General features: G+C 44.5%; 1 protein-coding gene across 1 annotated transcript in view; it reads right to left on the minus strand.

Moving 5' to 3' along the window:
* Window positions 1-6,841: 6,841 nt before the first annotated feature.
* Window positions 6,842-19,647, minus strand: part of LOC126548448 (uncharacterized) — a 78,106-nt gene continuing 65,300 nt past the window's right edge. Inside the window, exons 14-16 of the mRNA XM_055063483.1 lie at window positions 17,421-17,488; window positions 14,469-14,885; window positions 6,842-8,233 (exon numbers count right to left, since the gene is read on the minus strand). Of these exons, the coding sequence (XP_054919458.1) occupies window positions 7,244-8,233; window positions 14,469-14,885; window positions 17,421-17,488 (1,475 nt within the window). The 3' untranslated portion in view covers window positions 6,842-7,243. The remainder of the gene's footprint in view (window positions 8,234-14,468; window positions 14,886-17,420; window positions 17,489-19,647) is intronic.

The raw sequence follows: 19,647 nt of genomic DNA on the forward strand, positions 1-19,647 counted from the left end.
TACGAGAACAAAGTATACGAGCACCTAAAGTAAGAACTAATTATGGAAAACAAAGTGCTGCGTACCAGACACATCATGTTTTGAATATCCTTGCAGATAGATTGAACTTTAAAGCTAGTAGTGCTGCATTTAAAAAGCAAGCAAAGAACTCATTAATTACCACATGTATACAGTATCAACATTAACTTGCGGATTTTCATGGCTCGACCAATGCTTAAATCGTTCACAAATTAGTATTCTGAGTGATCCTATGTAAAATGTAATTTCTTTGCATCCTCCTGTATTCTACGTTTCCAATTTTTTGGAATTTATTTTGTGTAGCTGTATATTTTGGCGTGCACGACCTCTTCTGTGCGATTATTTAAATATGATACGTAACTTTTTTCTCTTGTTTATGTGATTTGTTATGTGTACTCTTGCAAGTTGCTAGTTGTCCATTTTCCTGAAACTGATGTACTGCAATCCTTTTTTGGCTCTGTTCAACTCGAAGCGTGTGAGCTGCCACGAACTGCGGAGGGACAGGGACCTTTGTCAGGCTTGATTGCCTTTAGCCCCTGCTCCTGCAGTGAGCTTTGTATATTGCTTACTGTAAATAAAATACTTACTTATTATAATATGCATGGCTTATCAGAATGAACATATTTGTGAAGTAGACAGCGCAAAGCAACCTTGCGGTGGGTGTCTAGGGCTGTAAAGAAATATTTATTATTTATTTATTTATTTATTTATTTATTTATTTATTTATTTATTTATACAATACTGCGGACAAGAAGTCCAAGCAGGGTGAGCAAAAAACAAGGATGATACACACAGAAGAACAAGATGAAACAAGTGTGTAACACGTTTTTCACACAAATTGTTTGGTCGTAAGGTAGACGATTAAGAAAAATTTTAACTTGATTACAATACAACTATAATAATACACGAAATAACAAGATTTACACAAATTATATACAGGTCACGGGCGCTGGGGGTATGCTTCAGTTAGTTTATTCCAGTCATCTATTGTTTGTGGAAGAAAAGAGTACCGGAAAGTGTCAGTCCTTGCGAAAATAGGTGTTAGAGAATGAGGGTAGTGGTGCCGAGTGGGTCTGCTTGTCAAGGGGGATACGTATCTTGCGGTGTCTAAGGCAATCCTATGATTAACTAAGTTTGAAAGAAACTCTAGCCGACTTTTCTTTCTTCGAATTTGTAGTAGTTCAATACCGTTATCGGTTAGTAATGCAGGGGGGGAGTCAGTAGCCTTAAATTTACTGTAAATAAATCGTACTGCTTTTCTTTGAATTCTTTCTAGGTTCTTAATGTTAATTTTTGTGTGAGGGTCCCAACCTATGGAGGCATACTCAAGTTTTGGCCTAATTAAGGAAAAGTAAGAGAGTAGTTTAACACTAGACGGAGCAGACTTGAGTTTGTAGCGCAGAAGGCATAGTTTCCGGAAAGCGGCAGAGCAGATGCTATTTATGTGCAAGTTCCGTGATAAGTCACTCGTTAATGTTAAGCCTAAATATTTATAGCATGTTACCTTCAGTAAAGGTGATGCAGCTAACTTGTAAGTGTAGTCTAAAGGGACTTTTTTGCGCGTTATGGGGAGATAGACACACTTAGTTGCATTAAGAAGCATTCCCCATTGCTCACACCATTTCAACACGTTGTCTAAGTTAGAGTTAACGTCATATTGGTCAGTAATGCAGGTAACTTCTCCAAACAAAACACAGTCATCAGCAAATAGACGAATCTGAACTGGAGTGTATCTGGAAATATCGAGCTTAATCTGCGTTATACTGGAGTTCCGATCAAAATTCCAGGTGATATATCGGGCAGCTCTGTTCTGTATGCGTTCCAACATGGTTATTAAATATGCTTGGCATGGTGACCATACAGCGGATGCAAATTCTAACTGCGGGCGCAAAAATGTCAGGTATGCTAATTTACGCACGTCAGCAGATGAATTTTGCAAGTTGATCCTCAGACAGCCAAGCGTTTTAGATGCCGTTGCGCAAATTGTAGTAATATGCGAAGACCAAGAAATGTTACTAGTGATGTTTACACCAATGTATTTGTAGGTAGTGGTACGTGACAAAGTCGTGTTATTTAAGCTGTATGTGAATATGGAGCTAGTGCGCTTGCGTGAGAACGATATAATATTATATTTCGAGGGGAAGATATTTTCCATATGCTACACCAGTGGGTAATAATGTGAAGGTTATGCTGTAAGGTGGTATGATCGTTAATGGAATTAATCGCTTCGTAAACAACGCAATCCTCGGCAAACAGTCGTATGCAAGAGGAAATGTTTGAAGGTAGATCGTTAATAAATATTGGGAAAAGCAGAGGCCCCAAGACATTCCCCTGTGGTACACCAGACGTGACGTCAGCATAAACATATTTCTAACATTATATCCTCTGCTAATAAGACACTAAGCTTTTTAAAGCGTAATCTCCATCAGGCTCCACAGAACGTAAAACTGCTCGCATACAAATTCCTTGTCGAGCAAAACTGGCACATGCATCTGCCATCTGGTGCCCACATCAAGCATGACTTGTCAACTCACTTGAATCTGTTCAGATCCGAGCTGCTAGGTTTAGTCACTAACAATATTCATACGATGTCAGTATTTCTGCTCTTAAAGTAGAATCCGGATTAACACTACTATGTATTCGCTGAGGCATTGCCAGTCTTGAGCTCTATCACAAGTTCTTTTCCAGCACCCTTCATCATGCGCCATACACCGTTCCCTCAGCACGCATCTCTCACTCATCCGCAGCAAGTCGGACGCCCGCGTGCCCGAACCGCTCATTTTTCCGCCTCGTTCATTCCTCGAACAGCTAAAGACTGGAACGGCCTTCCTGCTGACATTGTTGACATCATTTGTCCGTCTTTGTTCCAACAGCGTGTGATTGATCACTTTGCATATAGCTAATTATGCATACATAACGTAGAACTGATGTAAAAGCCACCCTTTATATAATACCCCCTTCGGGGGTCTTTAAGGACAATGAAATGAACTGAAATATGGGGCACAACAACGCCTCAAGCAAACACCGCTCTCTGTGTGTTCTGTGTACTATGCAGACAAACAGCAGTGGTGCGCGCAAGGTACGGTTTAAGATCAACTCACCACTCTCGTGTTGGACTAAACGTTTAAGAAATTAAGCTTTCACCGTCAACATCACCACTAATTATCGTCAATCAAAGCGACCAGCACACAAAGCTTCGCTTACATCGATTCCAACAGTACGTGGGATTTGCATAATTTTTATTGAAATAAATTCCAGTGCAGCCCTTTTCTGTTCTTCTGAGAGCTGCATTTTATCTTCTTCCGTGCCCTTTTACGCATCGTTTCATTTTTTAAACATTGCTTGAATTTCTTTTGCAGTTTTGTTTCATGATGTGTGAAAGTTAAGGCTATGCTGAATGTCGCATGAGCTCAACATTGTTGCGTCACCAGATGCTGACGCTTATCTCGCCGCATGTTAATCCGCGACGCCTATCGACCAATCCTACATGGCGAAGCCCTGTACGATGCGGCGCTACACGAATGCAGCCGTGTATCCATCAAAATTCGCTTGGGAGCGAATTTCGCGAAATGCGAAGGTTGTGGGTTCGGTTCCCACCTGTGGCAAGTTGTTTTTTCATCCACTTTAATTTCCATTAATTTATCGTTTCTTCATTCCATTTATTAAGCACAAGTAATTTCCCCTATGTTGTCATTGGTGTCAGTGTTTGTTGTTTTCTCATGATATGACAAATAAAAATCGGCCCCTCGGTTAACCTCCCTTCTCGTTTATTACACAACGAGGGTCTCGAATCCGGCAACATTGATGCCTTAAGGTAGCATATGTGGGTTTATTGACCAGTTGCCTTCACCCAAAAAGATCACGTTCTCGTGACGCCTGCGGCGACAAGGACGTTCCACGTCCGCCGCCAAGGTCTGTGAGTGGTGGCGCTGGCTAACACTCCCAGGGTTCTACTAGTACACATAAATACCCAAGAAAGTGGATGGGGAAACAGCGCCACGGTAGCTCAATTGGTAGAGCATCGCACGCGAAATGCGAAGGTTGTGGGTTCGGTTCCCACCTGTGGCAAGTTGTTTTTTCATCCACTTTAATTTCCATTAATTTATCGTTTCTTCATTCCATTTATTAAGCACAAGTAATTTCCCCTATGTTGTCATTGGTGTCAGTGTTTGTTGACTTCTCATGATATGACATATATATATATATATATATATATATATATCAGCGGAAGTAGGACAACATATATGTAAGAAATTAGCTAAGATAACATCACGCAGTAAGACGTATTCACCTTAACGAACGTTCCAACCTCGCCACGTTCCAGAAGGCTCTCTTAGCTAACTTGCCCCTTATAAACCTTGCATTTAACAAGGAAGAAATGTGTCTTGTTTCGGGGCCTTACAGTCTGACCTAACAAAGGAAAGTGCACTGAATTAGCACTTTTAACACGCTTGGATGATATTACGCTTTCGAATGTCGCTCACTTTAATGCGTATTTTGCCTCTTTTGTCCAGCTACTGATCTCGAATGTTTTAGGCTCTCGCATTTCAGTAGCCCTTCACTTCTCAAGACAGCCTGCCGGTTGCCTGTCCATATACAGTTGGACTTATGACTCAGTCGCTTTGTCTTGAACTCTTAGCAGGCCTAAAGCGGCATATTTGGCATCGAGCAAGGCTGCGCGAAGGAACCGCAATTCGTTACGTAGTTCTACTGCCGTATAATTTGAATTGGCCAAAACAGACCATGACGTCGCGTGACAGATCGATGTCAATAAGCTGTTGACGACCAAGAGTCAGATGAAGCAAAAACCGTTGATAAAAGAGATGTGACGCAGTAGCTCAAAGGAATACTGTATGAGCAGCAGCTTGTTCAATTTATGCGTGATATATGTTAAGAAGTAGGCTTCCTTCACTTCAATAAAATTTTGCATTCAAACATTGCAATGACGTGCGCCCCTAACAGTAAAAGACAAGTTCTATAGCGCGAGAGTTCAGCAGATCTATTGCATGCGCTTCATGCTGGAACGCGCCGCGGTTTATTATGTCGCCCTCAGTGACGATCGCTGGAACCTGAGAGTGTGCGGAGTCCTCTGGAAATTGCATCGCGACGTATGCGACAGCGCCGACTTTTTTTTCCTCGCTCCAGTCGCAGCATGTGAAACAAAGTTAATTATTCCACTTTTCCGTGATTGCAAGCAGGTGAACCTGCTTTTTTTTTTGTAGCAACTTCCCCCTTGTCTCAAGGTTTATCTTGATACCGGCTAACGTATATAGTTACTACACTTCACCATATATGTAACTTGTACGTCAAAGAGGATGCTGTAAATGTTACACAATACGCTCTAAAAACAGTTGCACCCTTTGGGGTGTATATTTGCCACACAACGATAATCGTCATCTGTATTGCCCGCATTTCCTTTCTTTATAACGCTGCGATCCCGGTACTTCCAAGTCACGAACGGCATGCGCGTTATCAGCATGACAGAACATTCTCGGCAGAAAAGTAACGAGCGCAGCGTTTTCAAGAAAGTAAATGCGGGCAAGACAGATGACGATTATCGTTGTGTGGCAAATATACACACCAAAGGGTGTAAACTTTTTTTATGGTGTATGGCAGCCGTTTCACGTTTTGGTTCTAGCCGTCGGGCTTTTCTATGACCATCTCAAGGAGCTGAGGTGGTCATGTTGCGTAAGGATTCTTCGCCGATTGCATTAATTGCTTATCATCCACACCGCTGAATGGCCAATCCCGGTAATAGCGGGTGCGCGGCTTTGTGTGAGCTGATGACATAATAGCTAAGAGAATGGAAAGTGAAAATAACCGACCGATTCAAAATACGACTCCGGTTTTATATTTGCGGAAAAATGTGTTTATGATTCGTTAGCTATTCCTCGAACACTGCCGATAGTTTCCTTATGCCATTCATAAATTTTTATATCGGAATTCCTCTTTTTATTATCGTCTGCCAGAGTTTTCAACCCTTTCACATCAGACGTCCTCATTGAACCTTTCGATCACTTCGTCCTTTCTGTCAAGCGTGGGAAAAGAACTGCACAAACTATTGGGCGCAAACTATTGAATTTGATGATTTCAGTAACAATTTACAGCTTTCGCAACTACCACGGGTCCAACAACATATAGCTTAACTGCTCGACAATGAATTTCAACTAATTAACTAAACTAAGTAGATAGATGGAATAAAAGAATTCACTTACTTGCGCAAGATGGCTGTGAGCGACGCTGCAGGTTGCACCAGCTGTAGCGTTTCATTCGTGCTTCATGGAGCGCCCGTAGGAATAGGCTGTTTTTTACTTCCTCCGGCTAATTTGTTTTGCAATCGAAAACCGGATTTCACTATGCAGTGGTGAGTATTACCCATGGAAATAATAGCATGCGTCCGTTTCCTGCACTATTTTATCGCAGTTGGACACCAGAGCTGCCTTGAAGAGGGTTCCAAATCGGACCTGGATATTTTTCACCGACTTCACTTGGCGAAGTGCAAAAACCAATATTCATGTACGTATTGCGTTGTTTTCCCCTTCATTCACTTTCGGAGCTGGGAAGGGCGCCAATTGAGTCTCTTCATTGTCTGTAACAAATGCAGCACAGGTGAGCTACATCAGTGGCGTTCTGTGATCCTGACAGAGTCAGTGAAAGATTCGCGTGTGTGCGACGCTTCTGCGAAGTTCCAAAAGACATCAATCAAGCTGTACGGTCAAGTTGTCTGCAGCAGCTAATTTATACTACTTACCTCTGAAGCAACGAAAGTCGTACATATTCGGTAAGGAATATTTTGCGCTATAGAAATTCACACCACGCCAGATCTATTACATGCACCTTTACTCTCGGCGTAACGAGCGACTATGTGCAATGAGAAAAAGAATGTGTACAGGAACGAAGCGATGTGAAAAGAAGGGATTTACACGTTTTCTTTGTTTTTTTTATGGTGGGAGGTGGGGGCAAGCGTGACTTTGGACAAAACATTGTGTAGCTTTAAATATATCCTCTGTAACGTGTTTTCTGTTTTTTTCTCGATCAGGTAAACAATGCGGCATCTAGCCCGAAAGGCCGTTGTAAATGTTCATAGTCCAGCGGCATTGCTCCAGGAACGGCGCTTGGATCGTATGGCATTCAAGTCCATAAAAATTCTCATAAGCACTGAAAGGACCCAATAAATGTGGCATACACACCACCGGCATTAGTGGTCCTGGATTCAGTGCTAAATTTATGATTTGGTTACGAAAAGAGGCAGCCACTTCGTTCGACTGAATGAACGCGACCTTGCCGTAACTGGCGACGCAGACCTCTCCGACATTGAATTCAGTGTTTCCGGAGGAGATTCAGTTTCGTCACTAATAGAGAGGGGCAAGGTCTGTCGGCAGAGTTGCCCAATGGCCGAATAGTCTTTTTTCTTTGGACGACGTAACCTAAGTGAAAGAAAACTTTTCTCTGTAGGCTCTTGTCTGGACTTCGGATGCTGCGTCGTCGGGTCTTCATGGGAAAATTCCAGTTTCTGGCTCTGTTCTAAAAGCGCATCTACGTTACCAGCTGCTATGTTGTAACGAGGGGAGGGCGGGCTGCCGGCTGCAAAAGGAAAAGCAGTGACTTCTTGATTCGATGAAGCAAGCTCTTTTGCGCTCTGCGGCATCGCCACAGGGACCATCATCGATGTATGTGGAATGTAATAAGAACTCTGTCCATGCCTGCTTGACGTTAGCGAACCTTTGTGGCAAGCATCCCGTGACCGGCTCTGTAGACTTGAAGATGTGCTCTCTGAGGGCTTGTGGCTTCTTTGAGCTTCAGAGTGACAAGGTTCCTGGGAAATCCACAAGTCTGATTGGTCATGCTTATGATCCGTCAATGAACATTCTTTTCTAAAACGCCTCTCTGCTTTCGACTTACACGTAGATTCGTAGTTCCTTTCTGTTACGTCAGACAGTGCAGCTCGGTCTGTCTTTGCATGATCATTATCACTCAGACTGAATGAAATGCGGTGTGGGCTGTTGCTAAGACGTCCTTCTTTTGTGCAAAGATCAGCCGTTTCATTTCTGGCGTTGCAGCTTGTGGGCGAATCCGAACGCGCTTTTTGTAGGGGGAACGAAAATGTTAGGTCCTGACTGAGACGGGCTGGCGCATCTGTCGTGTTAGATGTGTGTCTATGTGCAGCACTTGGGTCATGCTGATGACGGCTCTTCCAAGCGAGGTTGTACGTGACCTGCAGATACAAAAAAAAGAAGCGATCATTAGGACGCGTCACTGAAATACATTCGCAATAGTTGAAAGAATTCTGGGGTTTTACGTGCCAAAACCATGATCTGATTATGAGGTACGCCATAATGGATAGCTATGGGTTAAATTTAATGACCTGGGGATTTTTAACGTGCACCCCATGCATGGCACACGGGCGTTCTTGCATTTCGCCCCCAACGAAATTTGATCCTGGGAACTCGTGCTTCGGAGCGCAACACCATAGCCGCTGAGCAGCCACTGCGGGTAATAGCTTTTTACACAGCAGACAGTGACATTCATGGCTATAGAGGCCCGCAAATGTGACTTTTATTAGTGTTCCCTTCTGAACGCAGCACGCTTATAAATATCGTCTCACTCTTTCTGCGATAACTAAGCGCTACTCTGTGCCATTATTTGAACACGAGCGTAATTGTTTCAAAGTTGTCGAAACAGTTATGAATATATATATATATATATATATATATATATATATATATATATATATATATATAGCTAAGAGGTAAAAAGCAATTGTCATTTGTTCGTTTGACAGTGGAAAAAATATACGAAATTCTTACTCTTAAAAAAATGAAAGAAAAGTTTTTTTGACAGGTGCGCGGGTTACAAGCTACATGACTTTAGAAAAAAAGAAGAGAGAAGAGAGAAAGAAATATTCTGTGTGATTGAAGTTATTCGTCGCATCCAGTTCTCAATATTTTTCACTGCGCATAAGTGATTAATAAGGAATGTAATGAAGCATGTTCTAAAACTAATGACTTATTGAACGTGATGTCAATTTAAAAGTTTTAGGGAGTGTCGGGGAGACCCGAATCCGTTGCTTCCAACAAGTAACCGTATAGAATGCCGGATTCGACACACAGACGCATTTTTGGACGGCGTCTCTGAAGTACATTGGTTTTGAACATTGCGCTACTAGAGACAGAGAAAGGCAAAGGAAAGACAGGGAGGTTAACCAGAGATTATCTCCTGTTGGCTACCCTGTACTGGGGGAGGGGCAAGGGGATGCAATAGGTGAGAAAGAAAGAAGGATAAAAAAAAGGAACAAAAAAAAAAAACCTAAGCACACACACGCACGTACACACGAACTATTTCTGTGGGCACTGTCACGCAGCCCGCAAAGGCGTTCCTAGTCCTATGCAGTGTCACCCTACAGTCCTACGTCACACAGTGTACAGTCACAATTTGTCAGAAAGTCCCGTGTCTTTCAAGTACCGCAGCAGCGCCTTCATAGCGGATCGCGCTGATGTTCGCGTAGGCCAGGTTCCACGGATCTTGTTTTCTGTCATTGGGCGCTTGTCCAGTTTGACTAAGGTGGCTGAGAGGAATGCTCTTTGTGGGTTAAAACGAGAGCACTGACTAAGATGCTCGATCGTTTCGTTGCACCCGCAGAAGTCACACAGTGGGCTGTTGGCCATTCCGATAAGGAAAGAGCAGGCATTTGAAAATGCTACTCCAAGCCATAGACGGACAAGAAGGGTGCAGTCACGTCGTGGAAGCTCGGGCGGAATATGGAGCTGTAAATTAGGGTCCAGGGTATGGAGGCGTGCACTTGTGAAATCGGATGAATTCCATTGGGCTAATGTCAGGTCACGCGCAAGTGCGGAAAGTTTTTTCGCTGCGTCGGCTCTCGAAAGAGGAATGGCAACGCAGTTGACGCCGTCATGGGCAGATCGGGCAGCTGCGTCTGCTCGATCATTGCCATGAGCGGAAAAAATTGTGGAAAAATGAAGAGAGGAAAGACAGGCAGGACAGACACTCACTAGCACTCGATCTTTTCGTGTGCCCCTTCTTGTGTGGTGTCCTGTTTCCCAATTTTGCGCATCTAGCAATCAGTCAATAGCAACCGATCATTTATTGCAACCTTCCTAAGGAGCAACAGAGGGAAGCATGCGATGGGGAGCACCCATATGCGCTTCGGACGAGCCTGGCAGTGGGCATATACTAAAGGTAAAAAAAAAGCAAAACAACACACACGTATCACCGATCATATTTTGGCAGTTAATGCCTAAAAACCGAGTTCACATCGTACAGACATAAATACACAATCATTAAAATACTTTCCCTGCATCTGTTAAGATAACGTAGTTCTTTATCTGTCAAGCGCACTGACTGTACACTGATGCAGGAGTAAAAAATATTGTTATTCTGACCAGCCTGCAAACTTTGGTACTCGGAAGGAGCAAGGGTAGGCTGCTGCGCGAAAATTTGGAAGCTGGCTAGATTAACAACTTTTTTTCACTCGTGCATCAATATGCCTTCAGTGCACTTGATAGATGAAGAACTAAGCTACGTTAACAGGTGAAGAGAAAATCTTCTCATGGTCGTGTCTTTCTTAATGTCCGTCAGATGACAGCTCGATTCTTATGCATTGACTAACAAAAGATAATCGCTGATATGACGTGCGTGTTGTTTTTTTACCTTTCGTATTTTCCCCGTGCCCTATCTGTCCGAAGCGCATGCGCGTGCTCCCCAGAGCACGTGTGCCTGTGCTGCGCCTTAGGAAGGTTTCCATAAATCCTGGCTTGGCTGGTGAGCGTCTATCCTGTCGGCCTTGCATCTTTTACGTTTTCCGCAAATGTTTCCGCTCAGCGCAATATGCCACCACAACTATTCCAACAGTCTGCCGTCCTATTTCATTGGTTTACCTTCCCGGCTTAAAGAAAATAAGTGGTGAAAGGCACAGTATACACGCTTGTACACCTTGTATAATAATTGAATATGTATGTTATTATGAGGGTGTGCCCAGCACAAATACAGATACCAAAAAGCTTGCTGCCATTCTCAGAAACGTCACTGCTGGAATGCAGAGAAGAAAGCTGTGTTTTCGTTAGTACAGTGATAATATCACTATGAATTGCCAACCACTTGCGATAGATTGCTACTCGCTAGCGATGAGTGTGAGTGTTAACCACTGTTAATGCCACTGAGTTTGAATGGATGCATACAGAGAAAAAAAATCCGCAGCACCCATCTCACGATGAATGTCGATGCTAATGCGATCAGCATTCAAACAATGTCGCGACTCACCATAGTGCTGGAGACACCTTCATTGGCAATCTGTAGTGATCATTTTGAGAGTTCCATTGCTTCGGGTTCGCGGACGCCACAAAGAAAGCTTAACCAATGCGGCCTCCCAACCGCAGTCAATTTTGCCCCGCTGATACTGTAGAATTGTGCTTCAGCATATCGACTTCGAATGAACTACGGTGCGATTGCATAGACTTATTTTCCAGATGTAAAACTGATTTTCATTGTCAGCTAGAAGAGCCCGCGTTCACATTTTTATCAGTTATTTGTTGCGATGCGATGCGACTCACGTGCCAAGCGTCTCGAAGCGCTGCCTTGCACGACTGTATTTGTTGGTATGTGTTGGCGTGCGCCCATGACCTAAGGGTTGAGCATAGGGATGCAGTGCTGCGGGAGCCGGGTTGGAAACCAACTGTTGAACATATAACTTGCTTTTTTTCTTTCGCGAGCGAGAGCGACGTTTCAGGGGCTAGATAGCAGACTGAAACATCTCGCCAAAGTGGATGAAGTAGCCTAATTATCCTAATCGCATCAAAATATTGTTGGCTGAGTGTCTAATTTTGCCGAGGCATATCTGACTTGCACAACACGCCTGAACCTAACCAATTACATACGTAAACAGTGACCGCAGAGCAGCCGTAGTAGCCTCCTTAATTATCGGGACGTTTACGTGAATCCGGCAAAACGGTTCGCGACGTGTGGGAGCTGTCCGTGGCCAGCAACCAAGGTCCATCCCTCTCCCCAACGCTGGAGACGTCAGACGGCTCGAGAAGCAGCAGTTAGGCCGAACTGTGTCAGTTCGGCTCCTAACTACAACTGCTCGCTTCAGGTGAGTATATGTGATTCTTATGATGCCAGGCAACGCCGTCACTCGGCTATTATCAGTGGTAAATAACGCTGTTCGGCGGTAAGAGTGCATGAGAAAAAATTTGGAGGACGCTTAAGCTTCGCCTTTAAGAGTGATACACGATAGCACTCAAAGATCCCTGACAGCTTCTCACACTTCCCGGCAACTGCAGCTTATGTAACCGTAATGTTTACCGGAAAACGCTGGCGGCGAACGCTATGCTTGAAGGCGACCTTTCTGGTAAAAACGCGTCGTTTCGCTTGCGTAGGTCGCGAAGATGGATGGATGGATGGATGGATGGATGGGTGGATGGATGCTATGAGGGTCCCCTTTGGAACGGGGCAGTGGGTGGCGTCACCAACCTCTTATTATTATATTCTCTAATGTCCTACCTATGTCAAAAAAGAATAGAAAAAAAAAAGCAACCACGATAAATTACCAGAACCGAACTTTCTGGGCCCCTATTGTGAACTTCGTTTTTTGTACGCCTCCGTTGTTTGCCATTTCCCTACTTCCACTAATCTTCCAATCGCCTATTACTAATCTCTACTGCGGACATGGTTACTTTCCCCCTGCTCTCGCTGAACCCAAGGACTTCGAGGAGGCCAGAGGTGCCTAAATCGACCGCCAGGCAGATATCTTCACATTCTAATAAAACATGCACCATCGTTTCCCTAGCTTTGCCGCAGCAAGCACATGCTTCTGCTTCTTTGTTGTATCTCGCTTGATAAGTACGCGTTCTAAGGCATCCTGATCTCGCTTCGAAAAGTAAAGAGCTTCCCTTTGAGTTACATAATAAATTGTTTCTTTCCTGATTTCGTTTTTTCCTCTTAAGTAGTTACTCATAGCAGGTTTCTTTTCCATTGCCGCCACCTATAATATTATCCCAGCCTCCCGATTTTCCGCTTGACGTTCTTTGATGCCATGTTGCTGATCATATAGGTCGTATACCTACTGGTAAACTTTCTAGTCCTTTTCCTCCACTGTGAATCAATGTTTTTCGTGTACAAATACCTGAACACGCCCACCGCCCATTTGCTTTCTTGCATTTTCCTCAGTCGTTCATAATCAAATTTACTGTGAACTTTCCTCACTTCAAAACTTGTCCAGCCCATATCACTCTACACAGCTTCATTTGTAGTCTTCCCGTGAGCGCCCAATGCGAGGCGTCCCACTGACCTGAGTCCTGACTGTACCCCTGATTTCAAGCAAACAACATTTCCAAATGTAAGTCCTGTAACCATTACACCTTTCCGCATACTACGGAGCACATCGTACCTATTGTGTCCCCATAGCGCTGTGTGTTTCATTATGGCCGCATTTCTCTTCCCCTTTACTGTTCTGTTTTTCCTGAGTTTCCATATATTTGTTGCCTTCGTTTATCCATATAAAAAGGTATTTATATTCTTTCACGCGATGTATTTCCTGGTCCTGTATTGACACTGTCTGTTCACCGTTTTCATTGAATATCATAACACCTGATCTTTAACGCTAAATTTCATACCTAAACTCTCTCTTTCCTCTCCACAGATATTAGCCAGACGTTCCATATCACTTTGCTTGTTAGCTAGTAACAGTGTCGTCCGCATAAAACAAACCTGAAAGCTGCTCTACTACTGTACTTCGGCGAAGGCGAGCGCCTCTGGAGGTGCAAGGAACTTTTAAGGAAACGGGCGCGCCGCTCCGTGGCCTCCTAGATTTGAGCGCGCCGGCGCGGGGAAATCTCGGACGCCGTGGCCGGTCTATGTATGGTAGAAACACTGGAAAAGGGGTTTGTGTTTGAGTTCCCGCGTAACAGAAGTATGTTTTCTCATATATTCAAATTACATTCCGACGCCATCATGTCTGTATGTTGTGCGTAAATCGCACTTTACGATTTTTCTTACGTATTTTACTTTGAGAAATTCAATTAATTCAGTAACTTCTTTGCGCTACACGGATGATCTGCGTGGTTGCGTTTCATGGTACGGAATATATTTTGCCAAAGCGACGGTCGACGCTGGACACGGGACGCCGACACCGTATTTTTTGCGACCTGGGGCCCTTAACGCCATCGCGTTATTAGAACGTGTCTGTGAGGTCCAGGCCATGCGCTTTTGGTGCGTATGTGTTTTTGGGAGGCTCCCGCTAAGTGTTCCGAAGAGTAGTGCTGTTTGGTGAAACACATGGGCTGAACAAACTGATTTTATCAAGCACATCTACGTTTAAGTCTTAAAGTCTACGTCTAAACTGTGCAGCCAGGCTATGAAGGAACGTGGTGGCTATGTTAGTTTCTGTGTGCCGTGCGAGCACATTTGGTGCAGCTCCGATAAGCGTCAAAGCGCACCTCGAGGCTAGAGGTCGACGAGGGATCGTTGAACACGTCATCCTCGTAGTCGCCGCAATAGCTCACGCGACGACCATGGTCTCTCTCGAGGCCGCGCCAGTCATGCGACTCGCCCAGTCGCCTGGCTCCGCCACTGCTCAGAGCCATCCGCGTAAAGGAGTCGTCTTCCAAGCACGAGCTGTCCGACGACGTGGACAGCGTGTCTCGCGCTCGGGCCCAGCAGCTGCGCGGCAGCCGCAGGCCCAGGGCCACGTGCTCGCTGTCGTTGATGCTGGAACTCTCGCTGCCGTCGTGGCCTGAGGCCAGCGCCTCAGGAGCCGACCTGTGTGATGGGCTCTCTGACGACGAGGCCAGCGAGTGGCGAGCATTCTCTCGAAAACCGTTCGGGCGACGGCTCAGGTCGGCTGTGTCTGGCACCTGCAAACACGTAGAGTGTGCATTCACGTCTTCAACAGTGCTGCTTTCACGTCTGAAGCGTGTTCTTCCTAATCCACTGAGAGGGGAGGAGTTGACAGAGTGCGATCTGCACGTGCATTCTACAATTGCAGCGTTTTAGTTTGCCTCGCGTTGCGCTCATGGTAACCCGATGAAGTGATAGTTCGCAAGAATACAAACGACCAGGCGGAGTAATCAGTGACACTTCTTGCAAGCCTATATCTGCTGGCAGATATCATACTAATATTTTACCATCATAAGTACGTGTGAAATAGAGGCCCGTATTTGCAAATCAGTTCGTACCGTTCAAGAACAGGCTATGGTGAATCGTGAAAGCGAGCATATTTGGAAACTCAACCGACCAATGACAAAAGTTCTCACTGACAAATAGCTTTTAAATATCGGCCCCAGGTTATCTTAACATGTTTAAGGAAGTATTGATGCATGTCTTCGAAGTTGCAGAAACTCAATTTCACGTTTCCCGGACTTATAAGGACGACACTCAGTAAATACGAATACTGCATCAGAGATTGACATTTTGTTTCGCTGCGGTGTCGTAAAAAAAAAAAAAGAAAGCTTTACCCAGACATGCGATCTGATCCAAGTTCGGTCTTGGTCATGACGTCGCGATAATGTCCACATTGACAGGTTTGACACCAAGTGAACTATACAATATTGTATGTATAGTGTTATATACATATCTATATATATATATATATATATGGGGCGTTTTTTTCCAGCTGCACCAAATTTTTTAGACATTCCCTATGGCGGATCGCACAATTCTAACCCTTGATATAAATTACTTGATGAGGCGGCCATTACTTCTACGAGAAATGCAGATGTTCAACCGAATAATTAGCGCTATTACGCTAATTAAATTCTTAATTAATTACTTTACGCCACATATTTCAATCTGCGAATAACAGCCGCAGAGTTCGCACAGCGTATCCACTTGGAACGAATTCTCTGGACAGCACCAGTTCCGAGATATTAATTTTCAATGTGTCCGACGAGATACATTGGCGTACCAGTTGCATATGCATTCTTCCAGTACTGTTTTAGTGCGCAATGTCGATCTAAATTAAGTAAGCATACCTTCAAGATTCAAATTCTTACGAAATCCTGATGATCTCGGCTTTTATTCCTCATCATATAGACCACCATGTGCGCCACCCTGGATTATATTTCTGCCCAACCTGCTCTCAGGAGAATTGGAAGCGCGAACCGTCAGGTTTCACCTGATGGTCCCCGAGTGGGCCTAGCCAGGTGACGTGGAGCTTGCTTACGTCTATAGTGGACCGAATAAAGTTGTTTCTCTCTCTCTCTCTCTCTCTCTCGATGAAAACGCAGATTACTTTGATTAAAATTTCTGTGGCGAAAGCTGTTATTCTTCTGAATGATATCCGCTCTTCTGCTTATTTTTTCATGGATCACCTTAGCGTGTTACTAATGTCTGAACATAGGCCAAAATAATGCTTTTGCCAGGCTTTTAATGCTTTAACGCTTTTAATTCACGCTTTTATTCGGAGCCTGTGAGCAGCACATTGGCGAGAATAAAATTTTGGAAGATAGTAAGTTTTAACGACAGTTTTATAAAATTAATTTCAGGTTTCCTTTCCTGACTGTTCTTTTTGTGAAAAATTTCGCAACACTAGAATTTTCGCATTTTCGCCTCGGTGCTAAGGATTAAAAAATATTAAGTTATTGTGTGAAACTGTTTTATAATGAAAAATAATGTTCAAGCAATGCAAAACCCTAAATTTTGAAATATTGCGCGAAATGGTCGATTATTGGCCAATTTGTTTTTAGCACCTGGTTTTTCATCATTTCGCGAAATTCAAATGGCGCTCACGTGGCCAAATTGTTTTCCGTTCAAAATATTTTGGGAAAATGCTGTGCGAGTAATGCTTATATGCGTGTAATGTTTTCGTAATTTTTTGTGAGAAACGATTTTTCCTGAGCGCCACGCGGTTAGTACAGTTGGCGTGGAATGGCCCCAATACGTGCTACATAAAAGTCTTTTTCCGAACGTGAAAGAAGCCCGCGAATACACGCAAAGTGCCTCAAGCGGCCAGTCTCGCGGCAATTTTGCGTGTTTTCGCGGGCTTTTTTCACTCTGGGGAAAAGACTTTTATGTAGCACGTATTGAGCAACAGAAAGCTGTATCGGGAGTTTTTCATGTTGCTCTGCAATTTTCTCATGGACACTTTTCATCTAATTATATTATTTGAGAAGTTGATTTAATAATCAATACTAATTATCTAATTAGGCGGAATGAAAAGAAATAATTTGAATACCTCCAAGCGACGGCAAACAACATTACCGTGGTTCCGTCCACCGACATGGCATTCGCGTATTTTTAAATTCTGGCTAAAGTTAGCTGGGACACCCTGTATGTCAAACCTGTAGTAACATGCCAAACCTCGGTTAACCTCTCCACCTATCATTAAGGTGAAGTTCACTTCATTGAGTTCATTGCAGTCTCTTTTGCAAACCCTCTGGCTTGCATCGTACCTGATTCACTGAGGGGCCCTGTGGAGCAGCCTCTTCGGTGGGATCCTCGCCTAGTGCCAAGCTGCTTCCTGCAAAGTGAAGCATGTCTTTTGAACAAGAACTGCATACGTGTGCCTACATCCATGTATGCAGCGTACATGACCAGCGAGAAAGGCCGCGACTGAGGGCTCTGCAATCGAGACTCGTCAGCGCGCAGTGACGCCACTTCTTTGGATATTTTTCGGGCTTTCTTCAGAGCTCCGAAGAGAAGGATTCGGAAAAACTAAATAAAATTAAACTGTGGCGTTTTGCATGCTTAAACTGCACAGTGGGTTAAAGAGGGATGCCATAATGGAAGGCACCCGAATTGTTTGTTCTTTACCAGCTGTGGTTCCTTAACGTACAGGCAAATCTAAGGGCACTACCGTTTCTGTTTTTGCACCTATCGAAATGCGGCCGGAATGCGAACTCGCGGGCTCAGCAGCACAATGCCATAGCCACTAAGCCACCGTGACTGGTACATCGTGAAAGATAACCTCATGAAAACATTGGGTGTTTCCGAACACGCTTAACTTCGAGCACACCTTAAACTGTAAAACTGATTTTTATATTTCCGCCTGATTTTTCTTCACTCACTAAGCGCGCTACAGGAATCTTTTGAGTAGATCACAACGACTGGGAACACTATGCCGTTGGTCCCATTCGCATACGATTTCGCATACGACTAAGTATGGCACTCGTTACGAGAAACGCAACGGTGTCTTGCTCAATAAGAACCCTTATTGGCTTCCTAGGTTCACACTTGGCAGCATGGAAGAAGACCAGAAGGGCACAGAGACGAGCAGCGTCCTTCGTTTCCAGTATTAACTTTCTTTTTAAAACCATATTTCATTAGAAAAATGTCCAGCCATGTACCGTCCGCAAACAGAAATAATAATCATGTCGATCATTATGAAGCTTATTTGCGAACAGCTGTATCCCGCACTCCGTGCTAACGATGCCCAGCCATGGCCCGTCCGCAAAGAGAAACGATCGCCAGCATGTCATCGTACAGTTAACGACGTTATAATGAAATATGCAAGTTCGATGACAAGGCATCGCCACAGTCGTCAAGCCTGGGACGTTCTCTTATGAAAACTTCACGCTTCATTCATCTAGGCCCAGACAACATCGACGGAACGCAAGCGCTACAAAAAGGAATAGCGCCACAGTGCACAAGACAGCTAGGCTCACCTTCCCATATTTGTGCCAGAAAAAAAAAATATTAAACCAGCAATGAGGTACTAGTAAGATAAAGCTTGCGTGCGATGTAGCTCCGTTTGCCACGCAGTAAATTTCTATTTGTTCAGATCTGGCCTATTTCTGTCCCTCTGTGTAATTAATGCAATGAGCCTGAATCTGTATTGAACATTACCCTCTCTTGCGCCGCCGGTGTTGGACAATAGTAGAATCGGGAAGGCTTACGAGACCTTGTAGAATTTGTGGGGTTCTCCTCCCGTGCTCTTGGGACAAAGGAACGACAGAACAGTAGTCCAAACAATCACAAGGGCATTTATTGCACCTTTCATAGATCAATGCCTGCTAGCCGAGTAGCTATCCGCAAAACATGCCGATGGGCGCGCGACAAATCTAGAAAGTCCGACTCACCGCGACCGGATAGCGAGCGAATATGTTCGCCCCATGCTGGATCCCAAGGCCTGGTCGTTCGCGCGTACGGTCACGCGAACGGTGGCGCGTTCGATGGATGCCACACGAGACGGTCTCGCAGAAGCATGGATCAGTGTACGCACGGGACGTCCGCGTCGTACCTCGACTCGCAGCCCCGAAGAGCAAGCGTGTTCTCCCTTGCGCCCAAGTAACCCCGCCGCAGCGCAACACTCGCGCCATCTCTCGTACTGCGCTTCAACCACCCGCGGGCGCCAGGCCACGCGGCGAAGCCCCACTGCAGGAGATAAAAGCTATGCGGGAAAACAAGATATCAGGGGACGCGCGAGAGTCGCGCATCCCCACAAATTTCAACCCAATTTCCAGCAATGTTGTTGCTTTCGAGCCGAGCGCTTGTAATGGTAACTTTTCCCAAAGCCCAGATGCATTAAGCTTTGCCCGAACATGACATCCATTCCCTGCAAATTTAAACTCGGTGTCATATTTGGTCCTCCCAGGACCACAGGAAGGCGTTATACCCGCTTTGTATAACATCTTCTAAAGATGGAGAAGACGAGCATATTGTAAGTATTTACAGAAATCT

This window comes from Dermacentor andersoni, chromosome 1 (assembly GCF_023375885.2).
Source record: "Dermacentor andersoni chromosome 1, qqDerAnde1_hic_scaffold, whole genome shotgun sequence".
NCBI classification, from domain to species: domain Eukaryota; kingdom Metazoa; phylum Arthropoda; class Arachnida; order Ixodida; family Ixodidae; genus Dermacentor; species Dermacentor andersoni.